The sequence below is a fragment of the Megalops cyprinoides genome, chromosome 7 (assembly GCF_013368585.1).
Source record: "Megalops cyprinoides isolate fMegCyp1 chromosome 7, fMegCyp1.pri, whole genome shotgun sequence".
Lineage (NCBI taxonomy): Eukaryota > Metazoa > Chordata > Actinopteri > Elopiformes > Megalopidae > Megalops > Megalops cyprinoides.
In genome coordinates, this window is record NC_050589.1 from 1,112,895 (window position 1) to 1,134,204 (window position 21,310).

The 21,310-nt window shown below is 48.1% G+C and overlaps 2 protein-coding genes across 2 annotated transcripts in view; both read left to right on the forward strand.

Annotated features, from left to right (window-relative positions):
- The first annotated feature begins 1,588 nt into the window (after nucleotides 1-1,588).
- atp6ap1lb (ATPase H+ transporting accessory protein 1 like b) lies at nucleotides 1,589-9,828 on the forward strand. Its single transcript, XM_036534303.1, has 7 exons — nucleotides 1,589-1,749; nucleotides 7,315-7,355; nucleotides 7,658-7,743; nucleotides 7,889-8,130; nucleotides 8,623-8,673; nucleotides 9,079-9,313; nucleotides 9,514-9,828. Exons 1-7 carry the CDS (start codon nucleotides 1,649-1,651, stop codon nucleotides 9,748-9,750), a joined length of 993 nt encoding a protein of 330 aa, XP_036390196.1. The 5' UTR covers nucleotides 1,589-1,648; the 3' UTR covers nucleotides 9,751-9,828.
- Nucleotides 9,829-15,715: 5,887 nt separating this feature from the next.
- LOC118780586 (sarcolemmal membrane-associated protein-like) overlaps nucleotides 15,716-21,310 on the forward strand; it is a 24,124-nt gene continuing 18,529 nt past the window's right edge. Inside the window, exons 1-6 of the mRNA XM_036533171.1 lie at nucleotides 15,716-15,913; nucleotides 19,428-19,575; nucleotides 19,658-19,730; nucleotides 20,235-20,271; nucleotides 20,545-20,607; nucleotides 20,984-21,079. Of these exons, the coding sequence (XP_036389064.1) occupies nucleotides 15,716-15,913; nucleotides 19,428-19,575; nucleotides 19,658-19,730; nucleotides 20,235-20,271; nucleotides 20,545-20,607; nucleotides 20,984-21,079 (615 nt within the window). The remainder of the gene's footprint in view (nucleotides 15,914-19,427; nucleotides 19,576-19,657; nucleotides 19,731-20,234; nucleotides 20,272-20,544; nucleotides 20,608-20,983; nucleotides 21,080-21,310) is intronic.

Genomic DNA, 21,310 nt, shown 5'->3' on the forward strand with positions numbered 1-21,310 from the left:
CTGCCCTCTTCCTGCAGGCATCACTGATATCTTACTGATATCCCCAGAGACATATAGATTCAATTCAGCAGCAGTTATTCAGACAGGAGCAAAATCATTTGTAACCGCATGATTATGTAGTCCAGAATAATCCAAATAAATTGACAATAAATAAATAAATCGACAGCTGCTTTTCTAATATGTATATATTATTTTACAGGTATTTATGTTAAATTAATCAACATTTTATGTTAAGCCAATAAATCAAGGTTTTGTCAGATAAGTTCATTACATTTAACAAAATGAGATGCATAGTAATTTTTTGAAAAAGGGGATTTTAAAAACATGATTTTTACTCTTCATCAATAGTAAAACATTTTTTCTCACTTAGTAATTTTGTCTTTTTTCTTTATAAATATAATAATGTTTAAATTTACACACACACATTATATAACATAAACAAATGTACATTTAATAAAGAACCAAAGGGTACAACAGGAGTGTACCCAGAGGGAATCGAACCAGCAACCTTTCGGTTACAAGCCCTGCTCATTAATACTACATCATATTGCTGGTGAGGATTTTGGAACAGTAATCACCACTGTTTGCATCTGAATAAATCTGACAGTCTTGTTTCATCGTTTTAATCTCATAACCAGAAGTGCAATGTAGAACAGTGCTGCACTGAGTGACAGCCCAGCTCCATCCAGCCCAACTCCATCCAGCCCTGCTCCATCCAGCCCAGCTCCATCCAGCCCAGCTGATGGAACAGTCTCTCCTGTCGTGATCTTCCAGTGGGTGTGTGCTGATCCACTCAGCTGGAAGTGTGGTGGAGGGAGCTCTGTAGGGCAGCATGGTGCACAGATGTGAGAGAGAGAGAAAAATCAGAGAGAGAGAGAGAGAGGACGAGAGAGAGAAACAAAGGGAGAGAGAGGGAGAGAAAGGGGGGAGAGAGGAAAAGCAGAGATAGGAGAAGAAGAGAGGGAGAGAGAGACAAAGGGAGAAGAGGGAAGCGGAGAGAATGAGAGAGAAACAGAGAGATAAACAAAGGGAGAGAGAGAGAAACAGACAGACAGACGGAGGGAGAGGAAAACAAAGAGAAACAAAGAGAGAGAGGAAGAGAAGGAGATAGAAGGAGGGAGAGGAGCTCTCAGGTCCAGAGAGGTGTTTGTGATCCCGCTGAAGGGGATGCAAATGAAATTCAGCTCCTTTTGCTAGCAGCTGTACGTCAGCTTGTCACATATACGGCTCCACTGGCCAATCCGCAGACAGCACTCCTCTCTGCCGAGCGTTTGCCTCCCCTGCCGAGGCAGAGGAGCGTGGATCTGGGTCATGTTATTGTGTTTATCCTCTGTCTAATGGGAAATTCTCCTCTTGCACTGACCTTGAATATCCCTGAGGGTCACCTGCGCATTTAGCTGCATACCTCTGGGCTGGGAGCGGGACGGTGAGAGGGGGGCTCAGTGCGGTGAGGCGAGATATTTACAGCGATGTTTGTGTGTGCCTGCGCGTGTGAGCGAGAGGGGAGGGGCGTGTGACAGGGGCTCACCATCACGCTCTCTGCCTTCCCATTGGCTGCCGTCCCTATCCGTCAGCGAGCTCCGGTCTGCGCTCTCCGAGCAGATTATGAATCAGCCGTGGTCTGTGGCAGTCTCCGCCGATTGTCTCAATGGCAAAGCACAAGCTCTCGCTGCTTTTCCCGGTCCTGCTCCTCGTCTCCCTGCCTCCCTCACTGCCCTGCAACCGAGTGCCGGGGGGTCTGCAGCCGAGGTAAGCCCCGCGCAGCGAGCACACTCTGGGGGGTGGGGGGGGGGGGTCTCACAGAGCGCCCTCACAGCTGTCCCTCTCCCCCCCTCCCTCTCTCCGGGGTGCATACAGCAGGAAGCAAATAGGCTGAAGAAAGTGCATGTGAGATGTGAGACTGCGTCTGTCAGTGTGTGGAGCATGTGTGCGTCTGCGGACCGTCCATGTTGGCTGCCTCCTGGCTGGAGTTTGCCTCGGTGACGGCAGCGAGTTTGAGGCTGTATGAAACTATAGAGCCTGTGCAGGAATCGGCTTTCAGGGCAGGTCCTCTTGCGCTCTGCGCTACAGCAGGACAAGAGTCAGGCTGGAGGTTTCATCTCTCTGCATCCCAGGTCATTCCTGCAAGATGATCAGCAGTGCTACTTCTGCGGGTGCTGCTGCTGTCGCCATTTCTTTGTTCCTGTTAGAATTATTACTGTTGTTGTTATTTCTGTTGCCGTTGATGTTGTTGTGGTTATTATTATTACTTTTGCTATTATTAGGCTTCCCGGCCCAGTTGGTTGGAAGCTTACTGTTCTTTTTGGTTGTTTTTTTGCTTGGTGTCTTCTTCCTTTTTTGTCCCATTTTTCTATGATTTATTGAGACATTTTCTGGTATTATTACGATGAAACTTGCTGTCATTATCAGGCATCCAGCACAGAATACACGAAAAGTCTTTTTCGGAGCTGTCAGCCTTCAGCCACACCCAGTATGGCCAAAACTGTCATTTTTTAGGGCTCTGCAGAATACAGAATCATCCTCGACCAAAATGCATTGCGTGAGTTCAGGCTCAGACTCATTAGCTTTCAGGGACGTGAAGCTCTGAACCGGAGGTGTGCTGACCTACTGATGGCCAAGCTAAACTGAGAAAGTAGCTGTGTTGTTTGGATTGGAAGCCACACCCCTCAGGTTTAATGTGTATGGTGAATACGTGGTATTGCTCGAGCTTTTTCCTCTCGGTCCGCCACTGCAGAACCCTGACAGTGAGCATGTGCGTAACTTATCCATGAGTATATAGGTCATATATTTTGACAGCCATAATGCATGTTGAATGTTTACATTCATTGAGGTCTGCAATTCACACGTTGGTTCCCAAAACGCACACAAACACAGTATGCAACGCACTGTGAGGTCTGTATGACCATCCACATACAGTCACACCAGACAGTGAACACAGTGAGGTGTGCTTGAGAGCACCTGGATGTCATACTACAATCACCAGAAAAGAAGGATGCATCAACTTCACACTATCTAGGAAGTGTTTCCTATCCCAGAAATCATTGCAGTGTAGAAGAATGAAGCTTATTGGCAGGGCAGACCTGGTGGATAATTTGAACAGTAGAACAGAATCACTGTTAGGTTGCAAATGGCCAGGCTATCAAACCCCATATGTTTTTCAGGTGTTGCGCTAATATTGATCATTTTATGTTCTGTCCTTTAAGTTAACTTTGTGGTTGTCGTATTCATTATGAGAGCAAAACAGACACAGCTAGCTCTAGCTAGACCAGCAAATGTAGCTAAGGTCAAAGTTCATTAATGTAGCATTATGAAGGAAAAGTGCATCTGTCAGTCATCCATCAATCATCTATCAACTGATGGATCTCATTCAATTGCATTTTTATTGATGCATACTAACACACTTGTATATGGTATGCCAATATATAGTGTGTGGCACAACCAGTCTTCACACTGTGGCATTGAATTGATGGAGGAGCCTGGTTTGGCAGTAGCCTGGGTCACGCACCTTGGCGGCCATGTTGCATTTGGCCTGTGTTGGTCATGCAGTTTCACATTTGCCCTGACCTGTGTGTCATTCAGCCCTCACACCCTGCACATGCATAATGTGATGGCCCTTTTGATGTGCTTATTCCAGCGTGCCGGCTGGTGTGGCCACATTGCGTGTAGCAAACGTATGAGTACATGCATGCAGTGTTGCATGCTGGGTGAAAAAAGACTGACTTTATCTTTGTTGTGTTTTTAGTGTTTTTTTTATAGCATGTCGGTTAGTCCTGAAATTGGTTGTAACTGACTGGGTCTCATTCCTTGCTGCCCATATTTTCCAGCACCCCTTGCCATGATAATGCACAGCGATGAAGAATAGGAGGCTCAAGGTTTGAGGCTGATATCTCCTGTGACATCGCCTGGATATGTGATTTGATGATTGGCCATTAGTTATGAGTTTGTAATATCAATAATAATAGAGGATTGCATTTATGTAGTACTTTGCTGGGATCTCAGAGCAGTGAAGATCTGGCTTGGCTGCTGCCATAATTAATTCATTTATTAAATTGTTTTTTTCTTGTCATCACAGCAGATTTTTTCATCATTAAAGGCAACTGCAGCATGTTGGACCCTAGATTTCCCCTTGGCTGGTTGGCTGTCATTCCTCAGTCTACCAGTAGGTGGAGACTGCACGTGATATATAAATTAAATGAAATGCACTTGATTGACACCTCAGGGCCCTTGTGTCTGTAAGGGTTAAAGTAACCTATTAATCTGAAACTGCAAACACTGTAAAGTGTGGTATAAACGTTACAGGAAGTGTGATAGTCGAGTGTTTGTGTGGCTTGTTTCCCAGTGGCTGAGACACAGAGGTTGCCATGGTGGCTGGATGTCCAAGTCCTCAGGAAAGGAGTGAAGCTGACATGACCTGCTCTCTACTGCCCCTTTTGGCAGAAATCACATGCATGCACATTTTACTGAAGCATTTTGATGCTCATATCTCTGTATTTTCCGTTTCAACAGCAGCAGATTCCTCAATGAACGCCTCCCTCACTGCATGATGGGAATGCTGTGGTTTCAGTTCAACAGTTAAACAGAAACATCATTTAACGTTTTTATGATTAAATGGCACGTACACAGAATTTAGCTCTCAGTTAATTTCTTCCAACCTCTAAAATCATCAGAAGAACATTCATGCCATATCTGTGTGAGGTTACGGTTGGTCAAAGTTAACAGCGTTAAATATTCACACCAGGATTCACATAGAACAAAACAAAGGTAAACTAAGCCATTACTTTGCTTGGAGAAAACTAGTTCAGTTGCATTTAACAGAAGCGCATCTCAGCTGGTGCAGCTGCAGCATTGGTGATGCTGGACAGTGAGAAAAGATGATGAGGATGGTAATATGTCCCACTGTGCATGTGCGGGCTGACAGGGCCTGTGTGGGCTCACTGCGGGCGGTGTGCTGCTGTGTCAGATTTGCACGGCGTCGTGGTGCTCCTTCAGAGACGCGCTGAGCTGGAGTGCGTAGCAGCGTACGCAGCGCTGGCAGCGCGGGACCGGGGGACGGGACAGAATGCGCATCTCTCTGATTATAAAACGCTGCGTTCAGCAGCAGGCCCTGCCGGCGGCCGGGGACACCGTGACCTCTGGAAGCTGGCATTCGAGCCGGGTGGGGGCGGGGTGGGGCGAGTTGGGGGCCAGGGGAATTCTTCCACACTGCTAAGATCAGTCTGGGCATTTTCAAGGCCCTAGTTAGGCTACAGCAGGTGTTGTCATCACCTGCAAGGTTATGTGACAAATAAATTAAGGCTGACTGCTGTGTTTTACTGCAAACTGTATACAGTTACCATGTTACAAAAACGTCTGATTGTAACAGGACAGACTTTTAGTGTGTTGTAAGATCTCTTAATTTTTTCACACGATTCCAGGTTTTCAGAGATGCTGATCATATTTATGTCTGTTATGAAAGTTGTCTTCATTACACTTTTTACTACTTTACTGTGCTTCTAATGTTCCAAGAGAGCCCCCCCCCCCCCCCCCCGCTAAAGCAGGTGGCATTAGACAGCCTATAAACAGGTTAAGTCACCAAGCTAAAGGCTTCCTTGGGCTCTTATTGAAATCAGTACATTACCTCTGTGCCTCACCTGCTGTAAGGTAAGTGTTCATGCACAGATGCTCCTCTGATGCCTCTACCTACAGTACCAGCCATAATTCTGGGTGCGTATCACCATCTGATCTGCCACAGAATGCAGTTTCATCACTTCCATCATGGATGGAGATACCTTGCTCTCACAATGACTGGCTCATATCAACCAATTAAGATTCTTCACAGTAATATTCTGAGATTTGTTCAAATCAATGAGTCTCTCTTAATAGGTCCAACCATTTTAGGATTCATGAAGCTTTACTCTCTTGTTACTGATTTCTGACTGTCCCAGAATGCCTCTCAATATGAACAGAATCTTGCTGAATACAGGTGGGGGTACTTGTCATATCACTTGATGGAATGATGTATGCACATTTTCAGAATTTATATATGTTCATTGATTCATCTCCTGACATCTCTGTTTCAAATCCAGAACTGCCAAAATTAAAAATGGATATTAATAGATTGTATGCATTCCATAGTGACAGAAGTATGTCTCCAAATCAGCTGATCATATAAGTCCTTAAGTGATGCAGTCCTTAAAAGGCAACTTGAGACAGGTGGCATACAGAAAAGGCACAGGTGATAGTTTCGATGCAGGTGAGGAATAGAAACAGGTGTGATAGCTGTTAAGGTGCAGATGAGGTGGAGAGAGGCACAGTGTTAAATGTTTAGGTGCAGGTAAGAGAGCTCTCTTCTGGATGTGTCAGAAGGGTGTGTCACAGTGCAGCTGAGCTCCGGTCCTGCTGTGCTGGAGTTTGGCCCACAGTCAGCCCTTATCCCAGAGCAGACAGGCCAACGGGAAGCCTCCCAGACCCTGGCTGCTTCGCCAATCTCCTTCACTAAGGTTATTCCGCTAAGGTTATTCAGCAGCGTAATTGGCATTACGCTGCTGATTAGACGCTTAAGAGAAAGAGGAAGTGTGTGGGGATAATCCTGTCTCTGCTGAGGGGGACGTGCTCGGGGGCAAAGAGAAGCTTACGGCAAATAGCACAGGTGTGCTCATCTGCTCCGCAGGTGTGTGGGAGGTAAAGATCACGCCCCACACTCTGCTTCTGGCACACCGCATCGCTCGGGTTTTACTGCGACAAAAACACCCAAACTTCCAGGGGGAGCCCTCATGGCGGGGGTGGGGTGGGGGGGGTGGGGGGGCTCGTGGAGAGGGTCAGAATATACAGCAGAGGGTCAGGATGTTGCCCTGGAACCAGGCCTGCTGTCATCTCTCTGTGTCAGAGTCTCAGATCCTGCTGCTGTCTCTGTTAGAGTCTCAGATCCTGCTGCTGTCTGTGTGTCAGAGTCTCAGATCCTGCTGCTGTCTCTGTTAGAGTCTCAGATCCTGCTGCTGTCTCTGTTAGAGTCTCAGATCCTGCTGCTGTCTCTGTCAGAGTCTCAGATCCTGCTGCTGTCTGTGTTAGAGTCTCAGATCCTGCTGCTGTCTCTGTCAGAGTCTCAGATCCTGCTGTCTCTGTGTGTTGGAGTCTCTGCAGACGGCTGTGCATGACTGGGCACTTTGTGAGTGGTGTGAGCTCTGAGCTGTGATTGGCCACCGTGAACCCCCTGTCTCACAGAAGTAAACATTGTGAGATTTCTGGTCCACTCTTCCAAAAGTCCTCCCCTCCTCTTCCCCCTCCCTTCCTAACCCCCCCTCCTCTGACAGCTTTTCCTTTTGATCTTGTTTGCAGCTCAGAGATCCCTGCATTCCGTGCTGTTGGCATCAGAGGAGGTAAATGCTGTATTTAAAGCCGTTATTTAATGTTACAGATATTAAATCCATTTTTTAATTTTTAAAATCATGTCTCTGTGTGGTGGAGGCCCTGCTCCATACTGGCTTACAGAGCAGGAATTACAGCTATTTTAGAGAACTGAGAGATGTGAAAACCATCTGAAATAATCCATGAAAAGGCAGCATATAAAGTAAGCAGTGAAAGAATCCTGTCCCTCGCTCTGAGGGCAGAGCCTGACCCTGGATCTGAGGGCGGAGCCTGACCCTCTCTCTGATGTGTTCTCGTTGGGGTGGGGGTGCAGGTGTGGGGGCCGTCAGGAGCCACATTGCGTCACATGATGGAAGCTTAGCATCTGCACCCCCAAACCCACTCAGCAGGATTCTGCAGGTACAGTACTCACTGCCAGCACCCCCTGACCCTGTGACCTCACACACACACAGCCATCACCTCACCCTGTGACGAAGAGAGGGGGTGAAGTCCGGTAAATAAGTGAATAAAATCTGAAAATCTCCCCCGTCCCTCGCGCCCTCAGCCCTCTGGGTGGAGCCAGCAGGCCCCGCCCAGAACGAAGCGGAAGCTGCTGCAGGCCTCTGGCTCCGCCCCCTACCCGCCCCTGAGCGTGGCCTCCAGCGGCAGGCTGTGCATCCTCTTCAGGGCCCGGAAGCTGGCCATCCGCTACCGGAACCACACCTCCGTGGACCTGACAGACAGGGTGTTTGGGCCCAATGCCTCGGTGGACACCAAAGACTCCCACTGCAGCAAGGACACAGCAGTGTGAGTTCTGACTACAGTCTCAAACACCTTGGGGCTGATCTATCTATCTGCTGTCTGTCTGTCTGTCTGCCACTGGGTGGGTGGGCTTTTCCCAGTGATGAGAACACCGCAGACGCGCCAGGGTGTGGTGCTCATTAGACCAATGCTGACTGACGCTGACAGAGACGATGTTAAAGCCTCATGCTAATTAGCAGTGATACTCCAGCCGCTTAGAGCAGAATGACTGATCAGCCGATGCTGAGGGGATGAGGCCCGCCAGCTCTGCAGCTTTAATGGGATTATGGGATCACCTCGAGGGGGGCTCAGAGAAGAGGAGGCTCAGAGGGGAGGCTGGGGGGGGGGGGGTTGAGGCTGAGAAGGGGGCAGAGAGGGGGGGCTGGGGCACTGATGGGGAGGCTGAGGGGGGGGGGGGGGCTGATGGGGGGGGCGCTGATGGGGGGGCTGAGGAGGGCTGTCCAGCAGCTCAGGATAATGCAAATTCTCTCTGCACAGGTTGTCTCTGGGCTTTGGAGATGTGGAACACATGAAGGGCCTGGTTATCAGGTGTGTCTTCCTGCATACTGCACACACATATACACCCATGTGTACACACAAACACACACAAAAACACACACAAACACACACAAACAGCATTGCACTGCATGTGGTACATTTATTAAGAGTTGAGCAGGTCCATCTAAGAGTGAAGTGAAAGAACTTTTGGAGGATTAGAGGAAAACAGCTCATAATGCACTTTTTTACAAACATAGAAACATACAAGCATGAGTGTTGCTGTAAGGGTAACACGCAGTGCTGTTCTGACTGTGCTCTCACACCCTGCTGTGCTGTTCTGACTGTGCTCTCACACCCTGCTGTGCTGTGTGAGTGTGTGCTCTCACACCCTGCTGTGCTGTTCTGACTGTGCTCTCTCACACCCTGCTGTGTTCTCCGTCCTGGTCTGTGCCCCAGACTCGAGATGTCAAGCACCTTCTACGAGTCGGCAGGGCAGACCTGGTTCACCCTGGACAGCGTTCACATCCACTACAACTGCGAGCACCAGGCGTCATTCAGTGCGCCGGAGGTGTACGCGCCCACGACGCACTCCTATCACTGCCAGCACATCAGCAGCCTGCCCAAATACGACAGCCTGCTGCTGCCCAGCCGCGGCATCGCCGACTGGCACGTCACCTTCACCGACTTCCAGGTACCACCGCCAATGCCCCCGGCAACCGTGGCCACTGTCACCACCCTGCATTCTCTGAGCAGACTGTTGCTCAAAGCTAACGTTTTACACGTTACATGCTAACATTTATATATGTATGTATATATACATATATGTTATATACATATGCATACAAACCCTGAGTTGTAGCCGCAGTGGGTGATGTTTCCCTCTGTGTGCAGCTGCAGGCATTTAACGTGCAGTCGGAGCGGTTTGCGTCTGCGCGGGATTGCGCAGCCCTGCTGACTCCCGCCGTGCTGATGGGCCTGGTGTCCTCGCTCATCCTGCTGCTGGTGCTGGCCTACGCCCTGCACATGGTGGTGCACCTCAAGCACATCGACCGCTACGAAGAGCACAAGACCACGGTTTACTTCCCCCGCAGCCCCGATGCAGACCGCACAGACAAGAACAGCTTGTGATCGGATCAACCCCCCCACCGCACGCAACAGAGGGGGAGCGGACAGGTGTGGAGCACTCAGAGATTGTAAACTGCCCCCCCCCCCCCCCCCCCCCCCAGGGGCAACTCAAAGACTGGCCTGCACCTCCTGCAAGGACTTACCCCTCTGACACAAAACTCCAAACACAACAGAGAAGCAGGCGGGTGTTGGACGGGACTGTTCAAGGACAGCAGCCCTGCTGTGGTCGCACAGAATGAGCCGTCTCCTCTCGAGTTCAGCAGCTCAGCATCGTCCAATGGATTCAGGGATACGCTGTCATTGGGGGATGCTGAATGGGCCAATCACGTGACTGTATGTTAGTCGCAGAGAAGCAGCACAGTAGTTTGTCATTGGCTGTGACAGCGCTCGGAGGGGGTGACACAGAAGAGCAACACAAATGAGGTTCTACCACTAAATGAGTACTAACAGCACATGCACTGAGGAAGTGTGATGTCATCAACACTGACCAATCACAGGAGATCAGTCCATACTCCATCAAGGATATACAGAATATATTTAAAAGTCATTATCTGATTCAATATAAATGGACCATCATTTCATTTAGGTATTACAAAATGGCAGATTTTTAAAAAATTGTGTGAAGAGAATTTATAGAAAATAATACTGTAGATGGATCTTATCTTTTGTAAAATCTTATAGTTTGATTTATTAAACTAATGTGTTTTTATTTAGTAGTAATGGATCTAAGTCACAACGTTATCCTTCCTGCTAGTAAACAAAAATGATAAAGCTGCAGAGAGAAACAGCTTTTTCATTTTAATAAGTATGATAATCAGTGAGAAGCAGCTCTTTCATGTTTAAGGAAACTGCCATGTTCACCCCTGATATGCAGCTGTCTGTATCATGTGCGTCATTTTGATTTAATCCAGACCTGAATTTCGCAGGTTTTTTAACACAGAGTCATTAAGAGCTGTCAGGTCTCTTTGTTTAACAGTCATAATCAAGATACCACAGTTACCACAGATACAGCATAAATATCTTATCATTGCATATAACATACAGCATGCCTGTGGCTATATATGATGTCTGCATATGGCATTGTTATCGTTATCATCGTGCAATGTACACATTGGCCATAAATGTAGCATAAAAGCTGGAAACATTTTGAAAGACTTTTGATGACCAATTGATATAACAATAAATGATAGTCAGACCAAAGTTTGTGTGTGCATCTTAATCCATTGGAAATATGGCTAGCAGCAGTTTCAGTATGTCTAGTTTATGTCTCCAACATTCAGACAGATGGTTTTTGCTTATTTTTCAAGCTGCATAGAAAATTCTTAATTATATTAAATTTGTGAATTATGAAAGGTGTTTGATAATTAATGTCTGTATAAGTAAATTTTGAAAAGTAAAGTGTGACTTCGAAGGATGCGTGCCATATCTCGAAGACAGAGAAGAAAAGACACGGCGCACACCAGCACTGTCCAGTGCTGAAAAGCTGTACAGTGCCATCTACTGGCCGCTCCGTGCGCAGCACACTCATTTCTCGCTGCGCCACTGGCATGAAGCTGATGAGTCTTTCCACTGAAGCAGGAATAAAGATGCTGAAAAGGTGTTGTTCAGAACTATATGGGAATTAGCTGTTAAAATAGTTAAATACGTTGCCGTTATTTTCATGATAACCAATTTATTTTCATGGGTAGGTGTCCTGCAAGATGAAGAACTCTTCACTAATAAGCGAATGTTCCACTAAGCAACATCAGCTTCTGCACTAGAGGAAACCCTGACAGAGGGAGGGAGAAGACAGAAGGGTGTAGGGGTGAAAACTGGCATCAGAGAATGAAGAAATGGACACACCACAATGGAGAGAACCAGCAGTGGGAAAGTGAGACTGCAATTCTGTAAATGTTCGCTAGAGGCCACTAGAGAGTTATATGTTTTAAGGAGAGAGGATCATCCGCACAAGGCGCCGTAGAGGAAGGGTTATCGTGTTACAGAATGTGGGTCAGGCTCACCCCCATCAGATGTCTGTGAAGTGCCAATCAAGTGACACGTTCATTTCCTCAGGATTCTAGAACTGCCAGCCGTGCAGAATTCCGTGTGGCTGTACTGTCCTGAAGGGATCCTCTCAGGGAATTCAGCCATGCATGACAGTCATTCTTAAAGAAGACAGGGCCCCGCTCTGAGATCCCGAGCAGCGAAGAGTCCCGTTCCCACTGCTCTGTGGCTGTGATGTGCAGACAGAAAGGAGCAGAGACAGAGGTGGTAATCTGACAGCCTCTCAGTGCCCAGAGATCTGCTGTCACAGCTGACGCCAGCAGACACTGTGACCTATAGCCCCCAGCCCCCTGTGGCCCTGGCCCTGCCCTCAGTGCAGAAGCTGACGCAGTCAAAGGGTGCACGGCCTGTCAATCAGAGGCTCGGAGAGTGAGACAATGTTCATAACCACCAGGCTGGGTCTCCCAGACTGTCCGTTCTCCCAGCAGACTGTCCATTCTCCCGTGTTCAAGATGTTCCAAAACTCAGAATCACCATGCCTGCTGACCCACAACATCCATTGGCCGAACACTCGTTTTAAAAAGCACTGTGTCAAAGTGAGAGTGGAAACGATGTAAACATGAAAAAGTCAGTCTGAATTACCCACCAACTTATAATACATAACTCTATGTAACATGTAACTATGGGTGCTAAATGAGGGAAGAATAAAGGCAGGGAGAAAAGTGTGGCTGTTCTGCCGGGGGAAAAAGGCAGCACAGTGCACGCACAGTCCGCACCCCGCCCCTCCGGCTCCCAGTTTTAAGGCCTCTGGAGGAGTATGACACACTGCAGCAGCCCCACTGAGGTCTCGCTGCCCAGGCCTCCGGCTGTGTGCTGTTCATGCAGGGTTCATGCAATCATTAATGAGAGAAGTCAGCTTAACCTTCACTTTCCCTGTAAGGCTTCACTAAACTTCAGTGGACCACAGAACCAGTTCACCAAAGGGAAACAAAGCTGAAATACGGTTTGGTTTAGAGGTCATGCTCAATAATGTCCCGATACTCAGAAAAAAACCCATTCTGTATTTCTACCTGGCAGAACATTTGACAGCGTTGCTTTTTTTCCCCCCACCGAGTCGGCACTCTTATCGGTTACAGGTAGTGGGCGTGGTTAGCATGCTTTTCTGTGTCTCAGGTAGTGGGCGTGGTTAGCATGCTTTTCTCCGCCTCAGGTAGTGGGCGTGGTTCGCATGCTTTTCTGCGTCTCAGGTAGTGGGCGTGGTTAGCATGCTTTTCTGTCTCTCAGGTAGTGGGCGTGGTTCGCATGCTTTTCTGCGTCTCAGATAGTGGGCGTGGTTAGCATGCTTTTTTCCGCCTCAGGTAGTGGGCGTGGTTCGCATGCTTTTCTCCGCCCCAGGTAGTGGGCGTGGTTAGCATGCTTTTCTGCGTCTCAGGTAGTGGGCGTGGTTAGCATGCTTTTCTCCGCCCCAGGTAGTGGGCGTGGTTTGCATGCTTTTCTCCGCCCCAGGTAGTGGGCGTGGCTAGCATGCTTTTCTCTGCCCCAGGCTGTGCTTTGTAGGGGGTCTCCATGATCCACTCCCGTGCTGCTGATGAAGATGAACAGCAGATCGGTGGAGCTTCCACTCACGTGCTGCTGATGAAGATGAACAGCAGATCGGTGGAGCTTCCACTCCCGTGCTGCTGATGAAGATGAACAGGAGATTGGTGGAGCTTACATCGCCCTTATGCTAACATGTAGGCCTGCGTCCTGAATATACGGCGAAGCGCATCTGGTATAAAATGCAGATTGGATGATGTTGGATGCTGCTCAGCTTTGGCATGCCTTGGCAAAATTCTATAGTTAAAAAAGCCCTTTTATCCCCAAGTTGTGACATTGCTCTGGAGCTATATGTAAATGTACAATGATGTAGAGTACGTAGACCTATTTCTCTTGTTTTCTTAGTGCTAACCTTAGATCTATCAGAGAAAATAATTATGTATAATCACACAGATTATTAAATCTGAATTGGCAGCTAGCCGTTTTGTATGCCTTGGCAGCACACAGGTTTAGCTTGGTTGAGGAAACTCCATGAATTATATGACCTTCAATTTTTTGTATTTTTTATGTACATTAGACCGTAGCACATCAGAATACTGTAGCATAGTAGTAAGGACCAGGGCTTGTAACCAAAAGGTTCAGTTTCCCGCTGGGAGTGTCCTGGGAGTGCTGGGTGCTGTACCCTTGGGCAAGGTATTTAACCTACAATTATCTCAGTAAATATCCAGCTGTATAAATGGATAACATGTAAAAATTGTAACATATGTAAGTCGTTCTGGATATGAGTGTCTGCTAAATGACAACCATAATGTGCTTCCGTGGTGCTTCCGTGGTGGTACCGAAAATATATAATTTTGATTGAAAGCAATCATGCCCGATCTACGATGAGCGTAAACGAAAAATGTTCTCGTTGGAATAGACCTTATTAGGCATTGGTTTAGCGGCAGTAGACCTATTTAATGGAAAGTGTATGTGTTTCATTTCATACGTGAATTAGCACCACGTGTTCTTGAACGTGTTCTCTTGTGTACTGTTGTGTTTGTTAAATAACCTTAAAATGATGACTTTAGCATTTCCTTAGATCTCACATCTGCCCCCACCTTCAACGACAATATAAGTTTCATCTTTTTGCGGGCCTTTTTAAAGGTCCCACTCCATTAATTTAAATTCGTCATGACTGTCAAACTCCGCCTAAACAGCTCTTTGATTTGCTTTTTGACTGGACGGCTGAACTGTCAATCACACATGTGCGCCCACCTCCTCTTTAATTTTGAGAGAGTTGCGTGCGGTTCGATTCGAAATGACCGTTTAAGCCCGCAGAGGAACCGGAGCGGTGCGGATTTAATCACACATAAACCCCGGCTGTTTTACCTGTTATTTATTTATTGGTTTGTACGCCCGGAGACGCGGTATCCAAGAGCCGGTGTGACTCGACTGTACCGACTGTATCCAAGTGAATGTACCGTAGATTAACGGGGATTTTTTGATGGCTTTTTGAATGCAAAGTCTTTTGCAGCTCAGTCGTAACAGACTGTCCAACTTGTTCGTTTTCTCACATGGGACGGGACCGGGGTGCTCCTAACGTTAGTCCAGCGCAAAAAACACGAACCCTGCGGCGCAAAGTTTAGGTTACAGCTGGCTAACCTCGGGCAGTCATTCTCTGCTTCCGACTGGGAGAAGTTTTTCATTTAATTTATGAACTGATCCACCCTCTGCAAACCAGCCGACTAGACTAACGTTAGCTTCCTAACTGCTGTTATTATTAAAGGGGATCGTTTGTTGGGACGTGACTGCAGTAAGTTAGTAGTGGTTAGACAGAAAGTTAGCTAGCGAGCTATTTTTACAAGGAAGACTTGCTGATATTATTGAGCAAACTGGTTTGTTATCGAAGTACAGGGCTCAGACGTTTGGCTTGAAAAAGGTGACATTAAAGTGAAGAGGAAAACTACTTTTGGACTGAGTGAGCGATTTTAGCTAGCAGTCTAGCTATCACAAACTACCGATCATTTTAGTTTGCCAGATTTAGGTAGGCTACCATTTAAGTCTAACTGCCCCGTCTAGCTAGCCAGTTAGAAAAAGAGCACAAAAGTGTACATGGCTGGTGTGTGCGCTACAACAGGCTAACGTTGCACGCAGGACAGGTGTAGCGTCGCTAGGTAACTGGGCAGCGGAGTCTCTGGAATAAACTGAGAAATGATCGGCTATCCTGTTGGGTAACGTTATATTTGCCAGTTATGGACTGGAGCTTGCTTCTTGGCTTCAGGCAGCTGCGTGAAGTTAGCTGGTCATTGTTAAAGTCTTATTTTCTTGTTAACCCATGGGTAGCCCTGTATCATTATATTGAGAAATAGCAGACTATACTGTTCAGATAAGTAATGCGACTGTCAGATTTTCCCCAAAACCCAGTCTTTCCTTCCTGGTTGGAGTAACGGCACGAAAGCGGTTATAAATGCCTTCAGCGCTGGTGGTCTTCACCTGCCGCCCGAATTCACACCCTTTTGAGGAGCGACATGTTTACGTGGACCGACCCGTCAGGATCGGGCGCTCCGTGGCCCGGTCGCGGCCAGCCGCCGATAACGCGACTTTCGACTGCAAGGTGCTGTCACGAAATCACGCCCTCGTCTGGTTCGAGCTCAAGACTGGCAAGGTAAGTATGGTCTGCACCGTATCTACCATGAAGGCCATGAAGACATATCCTGAGAAGCTGTCTTGTGTGCGTGTTCGTGTTGTATTTCCCTCTATATATATATATAGATCTATATATATATGTCTATGTGCGCTGGCCTTACCGACAACAAGCGATGCCAGTCTGGAACAGTTGTTCTCAGCAAACTTGAAGCTTGTGGCTATGTGGAGGCCTCTAAGGTCACATTAGCAAAGACATTGTCTGTAAGATGTTGAATGGTGTAAGGAGTTTAGAGCAGAAAATGGACATGTTTCTGCCTTTCATTGGTGCATATGTGAGAATGAACCACACACAGAAGGTCACCTCCTCTGCAGCTCAGGTGTTCTGTGGATTATGTCACTAGCGTCCCTGTCCGGTCCCCCGATACCTGTCTACATTTCTCTGGAACGGTCTAAACAAACCCGTCTGTTAGCAGAATGTCTGCCCCTCCCTCGGCCTGGCCTGGACTCACTGGCCCACAGCACAGCCAGGTGGAAGTGTAGCACTGTTAAGCACAATGTCAGTAAGGGCATTTCCAAGAATAGAATGACTTAAGTGACCATGTCAAAGTAACATAGGAGGATCCCTCTGGTTTCAAATGGGCTTATTATGGGTTATTTTCTTATTTCTTAAGTAGTTCACAAGGTCTGGATTTAGAAATGTGCTGGTATAACGCAACAAGAGCAGCCCTCATGTGCTGACAGTGGGGTGTGACCGGAGACCCCCAGCAGGGTTTGGCAGAAAGGTCCATGCCAGACGCTGGCTTTGCTACACCAGGAAGAGTCCTGTCCTTCACTCTGTCACAGAGTGTTCAGTGCCCTGCTCGGGCTTGGTTAGAGAATGTAAAGTGTCCTTGCCCTGTCAGAAGATATTGTAAAGGAGCTAAATCAGAAAGTCCACCACTGGCCGGAGCTGGTGTAGTATTCTGCAGACTGTCAGATCTCATGTTGTAGTGTTATGTACCGTGAGCCAGATCTCATGTCGTGCTGTTATGCAGACTGAGTGATCTCAGAGCTGGAAATAGCCTGGAATGTTGTCGTGGGCCATGTCACTGTCAGATCACACACAGACACCTGTCCTGCAGCCAAACACAGCAGCCCTGACCCCACACTCTCCCAGCATCCACCACTACCAGTGCAACACGGTGCAGTCTGACTGCTGTGATCTTACAGTGACATCTGATTGCTGTGAGCTCGTAGTGCTGTCTGATTGCTGTGAGCTCGTAGTGCTGTCTGATTGCTGTGATCTTACAGTGACATCTGATTGCTGTGAGCTCGTAGTGCTGTCTGATTGCTGTGAGCTCGTAGTGCTGTCTGATTGCTGTGAGCTCGTAGTGCTGTCTGATTGCTGTGAGCTCGTAGTGCTGTCTGATTGCTGTGAGCTTGCAGTACTGTCTGATTGCTGTGAGCTCGTAGTGCTGTCTGATTGCTGTGAGCTTGCAGTACTGTTTGACTGCTGTGATCTTACAGTGCTGTCTAGTTGCTGTGAGCTCAATGCTGCCTGGTTGCTGTGAGTTTGCAGGCTGTTGAAATGCATCCCAGTAAGAGGGTCAGAGGGAGGGGAGTGTGGGTGGGGCAGAGATCCCGCACATAAGGGCAGGACACCTCCAGTGCTTGGACTGTAGCCCTGAGTCCCTGGATCTTCCTCCCTCTTTCTCCATGGTGATTGATTTTTAATGAACTCTGACACTGGCAGCTTGCATATTATCCATTTCTGCAGCAGGTTATCTGTAGGGCCAGTTCAGGCTGAGTGTGTGTCTGAATGGGTCAGTGGCAGTGGCCCTGGAGCTGGTTGTGAGGCTAGTTCTGCACCCACTGCTCCACCGTGCTGCTCAGAGACCTGAGTGAGTGACGGAAAGCACTGTGCTCTTAGAGACCTGAGTGAGTGACGGAAAGCACTGTGCTCTTAGAGACCTGAGTGAGTGACAGAAAGCACTGTGCTCTCAGAGACCTGAGTGAGTGACGGAAAGCACTGTGCTCTCAGAGACCTGAGTGAGTGACGGAAAGCGCTGTGCTCTCAGAGACCTGAGTGAGTGGCGGAAAGCACTGTGCTCTTAGAGACCTGAGTGAGTGGCGGAAAGCACTGTGCTCTTAGAGCCAATGGCAGAGCTGGGTGTTTAGGGCGTGGTCCTCCATCGTGCTGCGCAGACACAGAGCCACAGAGCAGCCCGCAGGTAATTAAGCAGATGATTTGTGAAGTCACTCCAGCCGGAAGGGTAATGGCTGTTCGGCGTTTGGCCGTTTGGCAGATGACCCTCCCTCACTGAGAGCGCTGTGTGTCAGAGCTGCATGTCTGACCGTCGGGGCTCTTGGCTGTGTGACGGTCTCAGGAATGCCAGAGAGGAAGTGTTGGAGAATCGTTCTCCTCCGTGGTTCGTCGCCTTTTTGTGGCAGATTATGACACCATTTTCACTGCCGCAGTGGCTGCCTATTTATACACTGGTGCCCTGTAGGGATGGACCCGAATATTCGACTATTCGGATATTCGTTTGTTGTGTAGGTATTTGGTTTTCAATTTTAGGATTCGGATATTCTTATTTTTTTTTTTTTTGCTAAACGTAGGCTGTCAATAAAGGCAAACTGCAAAATACATTTTGTCAGCACATTCTTGTGCTATATCTATACTTTTTAATTGCACTGATAAAATGTGGAAATATATACCATCTCAGCTTAGGCGCCTGACATCCCTCTCACTCACAGCAGTTGAACGGCACGATGATGGGAAATAAAAAGTAGCCGGCGATCACGTAGTTCCTACTTTGGGACTCGAACAGAGGGCGTAATGGTTTCGACCGACCCCTAGCTAAGTCTGTCACCCTGGGAGGATGCTAGCCGCAGCGATGCCATGCTTCTCTCTGCTTCCAGTGGGGCGTGAGACCGTTTTTAAATACCGCGGTATTGTATAGGAGTGTATAGGATGGGTTAAATGCAAAGGACAAATTTTGTTTCAATGTGTGTGACTACTGCGAAATGATAATAAAGAAATTAAATATAAATATAAATTTTAATTATAAATCTCAAATCTTAAAATTGTTGGAGCTAGTATGGGGACAGCCCTAGTGTCCTCTGCTGCTGTGTGTAGCAGCTGTCTGTTTCTCTGTGTTGTGTGTAGAAGCTGTTTTTCTTCTGTGTTTCTCCTGGTGGGGCTGTGTTTGCTAGGCTGTTTGCCGTGTGTGTGTGTGTGTGTGTGTGTGAGTGTGTGTGTGTGTGAGTGTGTGAGTGTGAGTGAGTGTGTGTGAGTGTGAGTGAGTGTGAGTGAGTGTGAGTGAGTGTGAGTGAGTGTGAGTGAGTGTGAGTGTGAGTGAGTGTGAGTGAGTGTGTGTGTGAGTGTGAGTGTGTGTGAGTGTGAGTGTGTGTGAGTGTGTGTGAGTGTGTGTGAGCGTGTGTGAGCGTGTGTGTGTGTGAGCGAGTGTGAGCGAGTGTGAGCGTGTGTGTGTGTGTGTGTTCTCTGTGCTGTCCTCTTTATTCGCCTCCCTCATACTGCCTCCTGTGTGCAGTTCTTCCTGCAGGACACCAGGAGCAGCAATGGCACCTTCGTAAACAGCCAGCGTCTGAGCCGGGGCGGGGAGGAGAGCGCCCCCTGTGAGATTCTCACGGGCGACGTGGTGCAGTTCGGGGTGGAGGTGATCGAAAACGCCCGCAAAGGTGCATCGCTGGGCCTCCCTCACCTCAGCAAGCCGCTGAGTCTGCACGCTGGTTATAAATGATTTTTCTGCTGTTTTTGTAGTTACCTATGGGTGCATCGTGTCTACAGTCCAGCTGTTTCTGCCTGATGGAACAGAAGTCTCAAAACGCTCAGAGTAAGATCTGAATGCAATTCAGTCCCCACAGAAAGAGAGAGAGAGAGAGAGAGAAAGAGAGAGACCGTACGACAGGCTGTCTCTAATCCAGGCTCCCAGTGTGCACGTCTGTGGGGTTGGGATGATTTGGAGAACGCACCTTTTCGAAGCACTGCCAAGCTGGGTCTGAAGTAGCTGAGACACTAGTGTGCAGGAGCTGATGTGTATTTGTGGAATAATAACAGAGGAGAGACTCTATCAAAGGTGTCGTGTGTGGGGTGAGGAGTCGCTGCCGTATGAATGACACTGTACAGGAGTGAGGGGAAAGACTCTGGTGTGGAGTGATTTTGATGACCTGGCCCCTCCTCCTGGTGTGAAGTTTGGAGCTGTAGCCCTGCTCCGCAGTGCCTCCACCTCTATTAATGATTAACGTTCCTCATTCAAAGCAGTTTTGCTTTGTTCTGCAAGATGTTCAAGCTACTTTGTTTAATGAAATAACAGTTGGCATTGTCGTTTTCCTCCTAGTGTCATTCAAGCACCCGTACCGCTTCCGGATGACAAGGTGAGACACTGGCTGTTTCTGTCTCACCCTCAAGCCATTCCTCTTTTTTCTCACATTTTGTCTGATTTTGGGAACAGCTGTGCTCCGGTCACAGATCACTCTCCTTGTAAGAGTACATTATATTCATATACCTGATGCTGTGTTTCATTATGCAGACGTCCTTGTGAAGCGTCTGTGTCTGTGAATGTGTCCTCTGGCACAGGTCATGCACAGAGCCATGCTCTGTGTTTGGAGTCACCTTGTTCTCCTGCTGTTCCCTCTCCCTCCCTGCAGGAAGCTGCCAGCAGGCCCAGCGGGTACTCTCAGGAACTTTTCCAGCTCTCTCAGTATCTTAAGGTACAGCACTGACCCCTGCTGGCGGCTCTGTGTAATGGCCACATTCACAAGGCGTTCCTTTGGTCTGCTTTCCTCAGTCGTTAACGTTACAACCTGAGGGAGGGACCATGCAGCAAAGTGATGACAGCACCACTCAAATGGTTTCTGAGCAATATCCGTGCCTTGCTTTTTAGTTTGTATTTAGTGGAACATTAATGAGAATCACCAAAAATCACTTCTTTTAAGTGTAGAATCAGATCAGTGTGGGTATTTTTTGTTGTGCAGTGCCTTTGACTAAAGCTGATGTTATGAAGATATTGTAGATGTTACAGAGGTCAAAGCTGAGATCAGTGCAGCATGCCCCATGTGCTCATGGGATGTGCCCTCGCCTTCCCAGGAGGCCTTGCACCGGGAGAGGATGCTGGAGCAGAAGATGTCGACGCTGCAGCGTGTGCTGATACACACGCAGGAGGCCACTGAGAGCAGCTGGCAGGTACTGACCCCGCCCACACCCTGTGGCATCACAGCGTCGCTGGCCCCGCCCACTCCCCGTGGCATCACAGAGTCGCTGGTCTCAGTTTCAGACGTTTCATTCATCAACAGCCGTAGCTTTCTAAACGCATGAAAGGCAGTATGCTCACCCTTTAAGGTGCTTGCATCCTGATCCAGAACATCAGCTCACTGTTCCAGAGTTCATCGCCTCTGTCCTTTTGCTGGGTGAAAT